The sequence below is a fragment of the Siphateles boraxobius genome, unplaced genomic scaffold (genome assembly GCF_051911475.1).
Source record: "Siphateles boraxobius isolate OS27281-9 unplaced genomic scaffold, OSU_SipBor_1 68, whole genome shotgun sequence".
NCBI classification, from domain to species: Eukaryota; Metazoa; Chordata; class Actinopteri; order Cypriniformes; family Leuciscidae; genus Siphateles; species Siphateles boraxobius.
In genome coordinates this window covers 6,668,009-6,681,815 of record NW_027509195.1, presented here as the reverse complement: position 1 = coordinate 6,681,815, position 13,807 = coordinate 6,668,009, and the positions used below count along the sequence as shown (strand labels likewise).

Below are 13,807 nucleotides of genomic sequence, written 5' to 3'. Positions count from 1 at the left end.
GGCATTTACGAAAATAGTTATTATTTAGATATTCACCGTTTTCATTCCAAGAGTGTTTAAAAAGTCTCAAACTAGTTCTTCGCTGTTAACAAATGAAATGAGAAAACGACTTTTATTTTGAAAATAAGAAGCATATGTTTTGGATGGATAGTCGTAGAAAAGTCTTACACTGTGTACGTAGTTGTTTATTACCGTTTTACAATATTTAGAAGAAGATTAATAAGAATAGTAGTATGTGTAAAATGTTCACATAAACGTTCAATGTGAAGTAATGGCCGCTATTTTGGGAGGCCACATGCAGCATCCGTTTCCTCTCTTTCAAGTTTTCGCGGTAAATGAATGAAGACATGCGTGGATAAATGAGCCATATTCATTCTCAAAGCCTTATCTTCCAAGTGTCGCCACTGAATTCTGGACATACTAGGTGTAACGACGTCTTTATCTAAAGGGGCCTCGGGCAAAAAGAAAACATCTTTTCGGTTTGTAGCTTTTCCTTTCAGTAATGTGTGGGTTACATTTTAATAATTCCCGCAAATTACAAATTAACTGATAACAATGTAATGCAGTATTTATTCATTTAAAACCACAGTGTAAAGTGTTAACATTATCAGATGTAGAAGTCCATCTTTATAGCTGAATATAGACTCGGTGTAACAGTTAGTGAGAAGCCAACAATTTTCGTTTGGGTTTGTATTATAACGTTACATCCACTGCACTTCTGATCTGTCATGTAATCCACAGAATACCGCGCGCAAGTAACGTTAATTAAAAAAAATAACGACTGTCTTTTCGATTTACCGCCGGTTTACTGACTGATATTAACGTTAGACTCTGTGATTTCAGTTTCATAATACACGTCTAATTGAGCGTACTACGATTTTAGTTAGTGTAATTGAGAAGTTTTTGTTCAGAGACTAAATGCAGTTTTTGTTCAGAGACTAACATGTCATCGTTAAACTGTAACGTTAACGTTACACAATTTGTTTTCTTAGTTCAAGACTTTTTCAAACCAAAACCATATTTTTTCAAACATTTTACATACAATTTCTCTGCAAGTTATGGGGGGATGATAGAATCTAAAGATTGGACTGACTCAATGACATACTTCAAGCCACTTTCAGTCAAGTGAAGCACACCTGCTCAGGTATTTTTGTTTCCTGGTTAAAACATTTTTAATTGGATAGTCATGTTGTCAATGACTTAACTTTTTTGTGTGTGAAGTTGTTTGTGATAGTCCAAATAGTCCTCCTTCGTCATCAAAGTCTGCATGTGTTTGTACCTAGGTTCAGAGTTTTGCCTATTTATTGACAATTTTTCCTCTGAATATGTTTATATAATTAATTTAAAGTTTTGTACACTTTGAGTTTTTTATAATGCATTTTTTTTTAAATAATCATGATGTGTAATGATCAACATTATTATTATTATCACCACATATTTGTATCCCTTTTATAAAAACTGGAGCAGAAATTGTTGGTGAACGGAAAAATACTGAAAACAACATGATCAGAACCTGAAATGTGTAGGAATTTACTTTTGCGTACAACTTTTTTTTTGACTGAGCATATTGAAATATTAAATATGGTCTTGTAAACATGATGCTATTTGTCATTATTTTATTCATAGCTACAAAGGGAGAACATTCTTCAAGAATCAACAGTCCTGCATACAGTCAAATTGTCCAAACCAGAGCATGAAGAATGCTAAAAAGAAATCAGATGAATCTTTCTCCCGCAGCCCGGCCACATTGTGTTTCATCAGAAAGTATTGCCCATCTACCTCAACTGATGCTGGATCAAACTGTATAAATAGCAAGTACAGTCTATTATTAGGCAAGAAATACCAGGATTATATTATAGCCTCATGCAGTCAGACTCCATACTGCCTTTATTTATACCATGCTGTGGAGCTTGAAGATGAGAAAGAGACCAGTGTGGTCCTGTTGGGCTTTTTTGACACAGCTACTGGGGAAAACAAGATCAGACTGCTCGATGTTCTTGATCTGAAGGAAGAGAGTGCTGATGCTATCTGTACCTGCATCGTGGAGATGCTGAAGAAGTTCAGAATACCTCTAATGAACATGGTGATATTTTATTCAAATTTCCCAGATCATGAACATGTTCTCGCTGGTCTAAAGCTGCTGAAACCTGGGATTGTGTCTTTATGTGGACTTACAGATATGACAGGACAAGCGTGTCATAATGGTTTCATGAAAATGGAGTTTTCTGGCCTGATTCTAAATCTCATCACAGAAATCTACAAACACTTTCCATCTTTCCCAGCTGCTCTACAAAACTTACTTGTAGATGTTGAAGGGTCAAACTTCAATAATCTCCTGACGTCTCAATGCTCTCTATTCTGTAGAATAATCCAGAAAATGACTTTGGCTTGGTCAGACCTTGAGAAATACTTTGGATCTCAGGAAACAAATGAAAAAGCAATCTGTCATCTTCTCAGTGATCCCAAAATAAGACTCAATGTCCTCTTTCTCAGCCATGCTTTGCAACCGCTTTGTGATTTTCAGGAGAGTTTTGACCGAGGTGTCGGCGTGACACAGCTTCTCCAAGATGCTTCTCAATTAGTGAGATGTTACACAGCGAGTTTCCTCAGACCAAGAACAGAAGAGTTTTTTCTTAGGAGAGGAAAGACCTCGCTTGTACAGGACACAGTGGGACATTTACCAAGAGGAGAGGTTCAAGTTGGCAAACAGGCTGCTGATTTTCTCCTGCAATGCTCTGCTGAGTTGTCTGACTACTTGGAGGCATTCCACAGTTCCATCATCTCCTTCTACACGACTGTTACTGTTGATGTTGTTGAACGCTTACCCTTCCCAGACTCCACCCTCAGAAACTTTTCATTAGTGTTGAGTCCAGGAAAAAAGCTTGAGGTGACCGGCAAAGTCGTCCAAGATTTAGGTGTCTGTTTTGGGGTTTGCTCAAGCCCTGAGAATGTCAGCTTGCTCACTGATGAGTTTTTGGAGTATCAGTTCATTGATGAGGGTGAGGGTCACCCAGCTGACCAGTCAATGGAGCAGTACTGGAAGACCGAGCTGAGGATTATGGGAAGGACATCTAGTTTTGGAAAAGTTATCATTAGCTTATTGGCCCTGCCCAAAACTTTGAAAAAAGAAATAATTTTTGAACAGGTGAGTCACTGAACTATGAAAAGCTTGTGAAACCTATTTTTCATTAATCAGATATCAGTGTGACAATATTTCTCCAACAAGAGAGTTGATGAAAATGAGTTTAGTTTGGATTAAGATACCTATGATGCTATTTAAAGTATCTTGAACACCCAGACCTCGATTGCAACACATTACTTTACCATCTAGAACACCCTAGCATGACAGTGGGTTTTATACAAGCAAACATATACATTTTTGGTTTGTGTTTGTATGTGTCATTTTCTTTTTCAGGTGTTTAATCAAACTTACAATGTCATTGGGAGTAAAATGGAGGACTTTGAGGAGAAAGACATGGATGAGGACGATGTCACAGACAGTAGCTCATATAAAAGCGCTCCATCACATCTCAGCCCAGAGACTCAAAGGAGCCTCACATCAGGTAATGAGACGCAGGTCGTTGTATCTTTGAAGTTGAAAAACGTATAAAATACATTCGAACTTGACGACAAGGTTAATAAAATATTTTTGAGGATCTCTTTTTGCTGTACATCACACTCTAACAAATGCGTTTGATTCTCAGATGTTATTGACTTAAGGGAAGTGGAATACATTGTGGCAATGGAAGTGGAGGATATTCTGCCAGTCTCTTGTGATTCAGGCCCAGAAAGTCAAAATGACCAAAAAGGTTTCAGGTTCTCTTTAAATATATCAGCTAGTGGTATTTTATCCTTTCTGAAACTTTGCAACCTGGCCCAAATCAAACTTTACTTTTGTCCTTTCTGTGTTGCCAGGAGATCAGCCATATGTGTCAGGTGATGATGATGATGAGTACAGCAGCAGTGATGATGATGACAATTACAGCAGTAGTGATGATGATGTCATATGGACTAAGGTAAATATGTACTTGTTTGCAAAGAAGGGTGTTGTTTTGTTGTGGATATCTTGATTGAACACATCGCTTTCTCTGCCAGAAAAGAAATGGAAGTATCTCAAATAACAATGAGAAAACAAGTCAATACAAGGTAACAACTTATACATTTCTAAAAACAAAAGACTTTTATTACTTGTATGCATTGTAGTAAAAGCTGAAGTGTGTACTTTCTGTTTCTAAACCTCATCAAAAGGAATTGTAAAAAATTATTGTTTTCAATTCAAGCCTTCAAGTTTCAAAAATGATACAAATTAACCATTAAAGTATTATAATGTGAAGGCCATTTGGTTCATCTGCTGTATTCCAAGTTTTTTAAAGTAATATGATGGCTTTATGTGAGGATTTATAGTCATACGCAGCTTTATAATAGGATGGGAAGAACATTTCTAAAATTACACACTTTATCTTTAAAGTAATCTGAGTGATTAGATCTTAGACTGACTAATGACTGCTGCTTTTTTAAGGGCAATTACACAGTCGGTGAGATGGTTTGGGGGCCAATTGAGGGCTTCGGTCTTTGGCCTGGACTAGTTCAGATCTGGCACAGCAAGAGGCCTTGTGGCTCCATACGTAACGTGATTTTCTTTGGGAACAGGATGCTGTCAGAGGTACAAAAATGCAGAGACTTGTGTGCAAATTTTGTGCTTTTATTTAGTCAACAAAAAAAAATCATGTTGTATATTTTTTCCATTGTAGATCCAAGCTGACGATCTCCTGCCCTTCATTTCATTTGCTAAGTGCTTCTGTTCTAATTCCTTCGCTACAGTAGCGACATATAAAGATGCAATTTTCAATTCTCTGCAGGTAATACACATTTTATTTGGCTAGTATCATGTTTTAGCACTCTAACATCTATTTACCAGTGTCTAGATTGCAATTGAACAAATCAAACAAATTGTCCATGCAAGGACAAACACTTGTAAACATGTAAGCAAGGTTTTATACAAAATATTCTCTAGGTGGCGTCCAGGCGCAGTAGAATGTTTTTTTCTCCTGAGACGGACTCTACGGATGAGCTGCTTAGAGTTATGTTGAACTGGGCCTTTGGAGGCTTTAAACCAACAGGCCCTGATGGACTTCAACCTCAATCAGAATACAGTGGTATGCAACAAATAAGCACTGAACACACTCTTTGGACTGTAAAGTTGAACTTTAAGTCTCTGTTTCATATTCATTGTATTTGTCTTTTTTTGCTTCCTTAGAAGAGGATTTTATGCCTCAATCAGTGAATGGGAATTTTGGATCCTCGCCAAACTACAAAGACTATCGTGAAAAATTATTTAAATTAACTGTATCTCTAAATAAACTCCCTGAATCCCTGGACCTGCACAAAGGTTCGATAAACCTAAGAAAAACAGATTTTTACAGAAAATTCATGCATCCAAGATTGAATCGGAGATCCTTGCAGACTGCGAGGACACGCAGAGAACAGAATCGCACAAACTGGAATAAGGATCTAAATAACGGCGAAAGTATGCAGGTCAAGTCCAGACAGAACAGCCAAAAAAGATGTGTGTACACCATTTGATATTTGTTATTGCTATTGAAAATTGTGATGCTAAACAAAAAAAGAATCCCATGCAACCTGGTGTTTATTGAAATGTTCTCACAGATCAAATGGTGCATGAATTTCTGGACAACAAGAGAAACATTGAAGGTAAGAAACCCACTTTCTAGACATTGCAATAAATGTTGGTAATGAGTTAAGTTCATCCTAGTTTCGCTGCTTTTCCCTCTCAGAGTTCTGCTTATCATGTGGGAGTACGTTCGTCGAAATCATCCATCCACTCTTCCAAGGCAGCCTGTGCATGAAATGCAAGGTACAGTATAATTACACACTTGTAGATGTTCCTCGCGTCACAAATTTTAGTTTTCAAGGATATATTCAGGGCATCTAGGGTTGTCTTAATGTTCATGCTGGCCAGTAGGACACTTGCATCTACTTGAAGATTTTGGCTATTTCAGCTACACCCATTAGTAAGGGATGCATAAAATCACCTATAAACTGTCAGTGATTGGCCTGCATAAAGCTAAAGTCCCTTTAAAATCAGTGCCCTCAGCAACAATTTTGGTGAGTACAGCTCCTATCTGTTTGAATGGGGAAAAAAATGAATCTCTATTTGTCAATCTATTGTTTAGACAACATAATTTCAGAAATACAATCTCACAGTGGAATCATTAAGTTTGCTTATGCGCATTAAACGGTAAACAACTATGCAAATGCTCATTGAAATTATTGATTCTAATGTGAACAGCATTAAATCGGCAAATAGCAAGTGAAGTGGGACTTTAACTGTCATCAGAGAATGTCTAATAAGGGGAGAACTTATACTCACTCAGTAAACTTCCGGCTTCTGAACTGGTTGCAGTTCCACTCTGGCTCCATATGAGGGCGCTCACAGGACGAGTGAAGTATGAATGGAGGTCTGTGGAGCTATACCCCTCAAAATCCACTTTTCTCAGGATATAATTTTTTGCCTAGTAATTTGAATGTTGTATTCGAAAGATGATGCAAAGAAATTACTCATTGCTGGGTGTTATATTTTTTAGGGTCACTTATTTGCTTTAAAAAAGTCTTTTAAAATGTCAATGATGCATACACATCATACGACACTGCTTTACGGCAATCCTACAGTCACTTTGGTGCTTTCGCGCTCTGCACTTTCTTTTCTCTCGAGGCATCGACAACACAGCTGACACAGGTAAATACACATGCTAGAAGAGCTTATATATATATATATATATATATATATATATATATATATATATATTTGACAATTAACACAGGAGCACATACGTTACCTTTTTTCGTCCTTGGGAAATGAGAAATAGGACAACCCTTGCCCACTATTAGAACAATTTATCATTGCACACCTGCAAGGCATTTTTCCTTTTTCAATTGTTATTGATATTTAGACCTATGGAGCGGGACCACTATTGTTGTTGTTTGTGGCAATACTATACCTTATGTATCATGTATTTCCTAACAAGAATAACACAAGAAGTACTCAAATTAAATTTATTTTCCGTGTAAATTTTCTGGTCCCGCTTCGGATGCCACGATGCCATCAAGCGGTATCTCTGGTCGTAATCAGTCCTTCACTGACCAATCAGCGTTCATTAGCAGAATGCTAGCGTGTAATAGGGCAACAACAACTCAACCTTAAAAGAAATTGAAAGGACATAAGTACTCGTTCATTCAACTTTCAACCTATAACCCATGTTGAACTTGCAAAACCTACAATCAAATCTGAGATTTCTCAACGGCAGTCGGGTGAAAGAGACTAATTTAGCCGTCTAGCTCCATAGACTCCAATTCATTTTGCACTCATGGGCAATCGCCCCCAGTGGAACTCTGGTGGAACTACAACCAAAATTCGGTACAATAGGGCTTAATAGGGAGTGACCAGGCTCTCCGTATATGGGCTCTGCTGTCATTAACCACTTCCATTTCTCCCATTCATTTTTGACTGTGCTATGTTAAGATATCTGACAAAGCTGACCTCAAACCAACCTGTTTGGGATGATTTAATGTTCAAAATCTGCACCTGACCTCACTTATGCTCTTGTGTATAAATTATTAATTATCAAACATCTGTAATGAAACATTGCATTGAAAGTCTACACCCTTTGCTAAAGCATTGTACTGTTCATCCATGTTTAGTAATGCCACTACTTGTAACTGAATGATTTCAATTGTGTCATGTAGTATAATTTCACGGAGACGCTGTACCGTTATGATGAAGATGGCTATCAGTCGTACTGTACCGTGTGCTGTTCTGGCATGGAGGTCATTCTGTGTGGCCATGACAGCTGTTGTCGGTGAGTGTGGTTGTGTTGATCACAAATTACTTGGGTAAAGCTGCACTATTTCTCAGTCACTAATCAAATCACTAAAAAAATCATGTGAAATGATTTTCATTTGAAAAAATCACGTTTTTGGTAATGCTGAAGAACATGATCATCAGGTTTTACGCAAAATCTTGTAAAAAGTTTATGCTTTTAGAGTGCTGCTGTCATGAAAGCAAAAGATGACATTCCAAATATTCTGAAGTTCTGGTTCCTTTTAAAGGAGAACTCCGGTCAATTTTTAAGTTAATCTTGATCGTTAGAGCTTTGTGAGTACTGACTATAGAAAAAAAAACGAACTGGATTGGTGATTGCTACGCGGAGCTGCGACCGCGAATGCCCAGAGCTCCCACCCAGCTAAAACGGCAGCTATGGGGGCATGGACATAAAGAGCGTTTTTGAGCCTATTAACAGACACAAAATGCAATTAAAATGTCTGTCCAACATGAACAGGGACCCTACATGTGAACAAGATGCGTTTAGCAACTTAGCCATTCTTTCCACTCACCTAAATAGTCTTTTAGACGGTAAGCTGTAGTCTCGCGCTGCAGTCCCGTGCTGTAGCCGGAAAAGGTAAACAATGTCCAGGTGGGAGGAGCGTTGATCATGTGCGACGAGTCTTCGTACATGGAATGGCATTTTTCTTCAAACGGCCCCGCTGTGTTGAGTGTGTGTAGTCATCCTTGTCAAAGTGTTCACTGCAAATGCGGTAATCTTTAGCGCGTAGTACTTCTACGGGAGTTTGCACATCAAGTTGAAGTACAACTAGCCACAACTGCAGAATCTCGAGGTCATGGAAAGGAAGACGATGAAAATTTAAGCTCTTATATTTTCGCATTCGGTTGCCACAATTTGGAAAGGCACAAACACGAACCATTTCTTCTTCACTTGTAAGCAACTCTGATCATAACTCGTCGCACATGATCAACGCTCCTCCCACCTGGACATTGTTTACCTTTTCCGGCTACAGCACGGGACTGCAGCGCGAGACTACAGCTTGCCGTCTAAAAGACTATTTAGGTGAGTTGAAACAATGGCTAAGTTGCTAAACGCATCTTGTTCACATGTAGGGTCCCTGTTCATGTTGGACAGACATTTTAATTGCATTTTGTGTCTGTTAAGAGGCTCAAAAACGCTCTTTATGTCCATGCCCCCATAGCTGCCATTTTAGCTGAGTGGGAGCTCTGGGCATTCGCGGTCGCAGCTCCGCGTAGCAAGCACCAATCCGGTTCGTTTTTTTTTCTATAGTCAGTACTCACAAAGGTCTAACGATCAAGATTAACTTAAAAATTGCCCGGAGTTCTCCTTTAAATGGAATTTTTGACTTGCTGTAAATTGCGAAAGTAAATAAAATCAGAAAAATGCATTGTAATCATTTTCACAAGTTTTGACCACCAATCTAATTTGGTCTTTTTTCTTTCTCTAGCTCCTACTGTGTGGACTGTCTGGATATCCTAGTGGGTGAGGGGACCTTCGACCGGCTGAAAAATGTGGACCCGTGGACCTGTTACCTGTGTGCACCTGAGAGCAGCTCTGGAGCCTTGAAGCCCAGGCATGACTGGAGCATCCGTGTGCAGGAATTCTTTGCCAACAACAGTGCCATGGAGTTTGTTAGTGCTTGTTTCATATAGTTCATCATATTGTAAAAATATTGGATGATCTTCCTGATTTGTATTTGTATTGGCTTGACTTCTGACATTTGTCCTCCTCAGGAGCCCCATCGTGTTTACCCATCAATCCCTGCTACCCTGCGACGTCCAATCAGAGTCCTTTCCTTATTTGATGGCATAGCCACAGGTAACTTCTCATCTTCCTGGACCACTTGTAGTTTAATACACGTCTATCACAGTATGTTCTTGTACTGGTCATGTGGTTCATTTAAATGCATTTTCGTGTTTCAGGATACCTCGTTCTGAGGGATCTCGGCTTTAAAGTGGAAAAATATGTGGCCTCAGAAATTGATGAAGAGTCCATTACCGTCTCTATGGTCAACCATGATGGAAAAATCAATCATGTGGCTGATGTTAAGAACATTACAAAAGAGCATGTATGCAAGATAATATTGTTTGATTTCTGTTGATAATTGTTAAAACCTCTCAGTACAAATGCACTGAGTTTTAATTACACGTTCAATGAAGAATCTGTTAATTGTTTTTCTCTTTCATTGTTCAGATTGAGAAATGGGGTCCGTTTGATCTTCTCATCGGTGGAAGTCCATGTAATGACTTGTGCACAGCCAATCCTAGCCGAAAGGGCTTGTTTGGTAAGACATGTCTGATGCATGTTGCACACAAAATGAAGAAGCACTTTCTTGATCTGGCAAACTATAATCTTCCTGGCTTTATGCAGCTTCATTGAGTCAGAATACCCATGTTTGCCAACTTTTTTCCAATATTCAGTCTGGATAATCAATTTGATGCATGAACCATGCATTCATTTTGGAGGATTTTTTCAGTCTCAACACCTGGTCTCATGTCAAAACATATAATTTATTTAATCTGAGATCCTCTTTACTCTCTGCAGAGGGCACTGGGCGGCTCTTTTTCGAATATTATCGGCTTCTGAATGTTATGAAGCCGAAGGAGGACGACCCACAGCCGTTCTTCTGGCTGTTTGAGAATGTAGTGTCAATGGAAACCAAGGTTAAATCTGACATTTGCCGCTTTCTGGAAGTAAGTGTGATTTTTGATTTGTGGTATTGATGTTTGAACCTGTTTGTTGTCAAATACCCTCTGCAGATTCTTGTAAATTTAAAAAATGTGTTCAGTATGTTCAAATATTTGTCTCAAATCATGGCCTTGCATTTTCAGTGTTATTTTTTTTTCTAGTCAGTGTGTGTGTGTGTGTTTGTTTTAGTGTAACCCTGTGCTTGTTGATGCTGTGAAAGTGAGTCCAGCTTACAGAGCAAGATACTTCTGGGGGAACATACCTGGCATGAACAGGTGAGTCTGTTATATTCATATGACTACCACACCCACTTAATTTTTTTTTCGCTGATAAATACAACTGTGTTAAGTATTTAATTATGATGATATACATTAAGGCCTGGTTTCACAGACAACTTTTAGATTAAACCAGGATTGGCCATTAGTTTAGTCAGGACATTTAAGTAGGTTTTATAAACAGGCCTGAGAAAAAAACATTACTAGTAGAGATGTACCGATGTATCTGCCTTACCGATGTAGACTGCACCTCACATTGTGTGTGAAGAAAATCTCTCTTGTGCTCAATTTAGGACAAGTTAACGAGACAATAATGCTTTAACAGGTAAAAAATAGCAACGTTAATGCAGGCTTTTTTTGACCCTATGAATCAAACGTAGTTCAAGCCAGGGCTGCCAGATCTAAGGTTTTTGTTACTTCTGATAAGAAACAAAGTCTCAGTTTTCAAATTATGTGCATTTTATCATGAAATTCAAACAATAAATGGCGTTTTGACGCTCTTAAATGTGACGTGCGCGACTCTTAGCGCCTCGGTTCAACCAGCAGTGTGAACAATATCACTTAATGTTGCATTTATCTCAGGAAAGTTAACCAGTGTTCACAGTTCGTTAGTTAGCTATAAAAACACTACACACGAGCTTATTTACTGTTAATTATTTATGGATGTTTGAATAAATTTGCCATGAAGAAGTGTTTATGAAAACTACCTTATGTGCAACTGAGTTGTAAACACGCATTTCAGCTTTTATTTAAGAGGGAATATTATATCTGGAAATAAATATCAGTTGAATATAATAGCTCTGTTGTTAATTTTAACCTCTAATATTCTAGTGTTCCAAATTAGAGGGTTCCCTGTGTAGTTTGTAGCATTATCTGGGATTTTTTTTTTCCTTAAGAAAAATCAAAATATCGGCTTCAGCCGATATCATTCTGAATAATCAGCTATTGGTATCGGTGCATCTCTAATTACGAGTGTGCATCTTGAGACAAAACAATAGCATTGACATATTTTAAGATATTATGTAAGAGCAAGTTGCTTTCATTTTAAACAGCTCAAACATGCATTTTAGTCTGGGACTAGCTTAAGCCTTGTCTGTGAAACTAGGGGTAAGTGTTACGTTCTGTTTTGACCAGACCAATCTCAGCATCTCAGAAAGATAAACTCAGTCTTCAGGAATGTCTGGAGGCCGGCCGCACTGCAAAGGTTTGTCATGAGTTTCCAGCCAAAGATATTTTAATGATCCCATTACACTTAACAGGGTCAGAACTCACATGGACAACACTGACACAATGTAATCTACCATTTTGCAGTATAAAAAAGTTCGCACTATCACCACACGACCAAACATACAGAAACCAGGCGTCGATGACAGGCATCACCCCATCATCATGAATGGAAAAGATGACAGTCTGTGGATCACTGAATTGGAGAAGTAACTTTTACTTATTCTATCATTTCAGTTTTACATTCTTTTCAAATTCAGTCACAAATATATTCATTTTGATGCACTCTTCACTTGCACTTTGACAGGATATTTGGATTTCCAAAGCATTACACAGACGTGAAAAATATGGGGCGTATGCAGAGGCAGAGAGTGCTGGGGAAGTCCTGGAGTGTCCCTGTCATAGGACATCTTTTAGCACCACTAAAGGATTACTTTGCTTGTGACCAAGTTCTCTTGAAATGAACTGAAGTTTATGATGCACTTTTGATGTTTCTCTTTCAGAGTAAAAAGACTCAGGGAAACAAAAGTTTGTTCACTTTTATTGTTTTATATCTTTAAAAAGTAATAAACCTAGTAAATGTGTGTAGAGCTCTGTGAAGTGACAGGATAATAGACCTTGTGGAACTTTGTATTATTGAGAACTGAAATGAGGGTTGACCAGTGATCAAAATGAACTTCTCATTTATCCAGGCTGTTATTTAATTTATTTGAGCTGGTTTCCCCCAGAAATGTTTTTTTTTTTTTTTTTTTTTTTTTTTTCCTTCAGAGTATTTGTTTTGTACTTATTTAAAATAAGTAAAGTGTTGGTGTATTTATATTAAATACTTTCATTTTATTAATTAATGTAAATGGTCACTATGATGCCTAAGCCTATAACTAGATATAAACCTGTAACTGAATTTAGAATGGAGTTAGAATTAGAATTGGAGTATAGTTAACTTATTCGGATGGTATTTTATTCTCAAAACTAGTTACTTGCTTAGGCTTTACATGACATGAGGAAAGAGACTTTTATTTTGAAGTGTGACTGGTAGAGTCCTGTTTTTGGATGGACAGCACCGTTGTTTATCAATGATTCGTTTACAATGCTTGTAGTAGAAGTAGAGAGCAGTACCATGTGAGAAATGTTTAGATAGTTAACAGTAGACCAGTTCATCTGTTGTTTAAACATGTTTCGTCAGGGTGTTAAGAAACTGGGTATCCATCGTAATGTCAAAATTCGTATTGTAAACTAGCAATTGTGTAAACGTATTACACGTGCTATGCTTTAAGAGTTCTTAATGAAGACGTTTAATTTAGAAGTCATGCTTTTGTTTGTTTCACCCCGTAACGTGTCATTATCAAAATGTTCGCAAAATAAAACAATGTTAGCAGTTTTGAGTTAAGACCAGTTTTCTAGACTAAAACTGATGGTAAGTATTTATTAGCATTCTGGAATCATTACTAATAAAATACTACTTTGTTGTTTTTATTTTATTTATTGAAAGTTATTTATATTCACAAAAGAATAATAACACCTGTGACATTCTTATAAAATATTTTCTAAAAAGACATGAATAGCATCTCAAAACATGCTGGTCAGACTAAAATAAATACATTAAACCCAAGATTTTCAGCCTGAGGGCATGGGGAAATATGTGAAACAGTTAATTTTATTATTTTGTCCTGACATTCCTAACAAATTATCTTTAAAATCATTATATAATGTTATGTTTGCTCTTCATGTTAGTTATTA

At 37.5% G+C, this 13,807-nt stretch overlaps 2 protein-coding genes across 2 annotated transcripts in view; both read left to right on the top strand.

Annotated features, from left to right (window-relative positions):
- The first annotated feature begins 205 nt into the window (after nucleotides 1-205).
- Nucleotides 206-13,548, top strand: dnmt3bb.3 (DNA (cytosine-5-)-methyltransferase beta, duplicate b.3). The gene is made up of 24 exons (XM_077214253.1): nucleotides 206-479; nucleotides 1,057-1,144; nucleotides 1,468-1,522; nucleotides 1,627-3,145; nucleotides 3,416-3,563; nucleotides 3,705-3,809; nucleotides 3,916-4,016; nucleotides 4,096-4,146; nucleotides 4,520-4,663; nucleotides 4,752-4,859; nucleotides 5,015-5,156; nucleotides 5,258-5,566; nucleotides 5,668-5,712; nucleotides 5,796-5,875; nucleotides 7,765-7,877; nucleotides 9,331-9,514; nucleotides 9,617-9,701; nucleotides 9,806-9,951; nucleotides 10,077-10,167; nucleotides 10,428-10,576; nucleotides 10,761-10,846; nucleotides 11,981-12,050; nucleotides 12,158-12,279; nucleotides 12,378-13,548. Exons 4-24 carry the CDS (start codon nucleotides 1,694-1,696, stop codon nucleotides 12,532-12,534), a joined length of 3,888 nt encoding a protein of 1,295 aa, XP_077070368.1. The 5' UTR covers nucleotides 206-479; nucleotides 1,057-1,144; nucleotides 1,468-1,522; nucleotides 1,627-1,693; the 3' UTR covers nucleotides 12,535-13,548.
- The window catches only part of cdc42l2 (cell division cycle 42 like 2), a 2,294-nt gene continuing 1,840 nt past the window's right edge, over nucleotides 13,354-13,807 (top strand). Inside the window, exon 1 of the mRNA XM_077214323.1 lies at nucleotides 13,354-13,484. The gene's annotated coding sequence lies outside the window, so the exon portion shown is untranslated. The remainder of the gene's footprint in view (nucleotides 13,485-13,807) is intronic.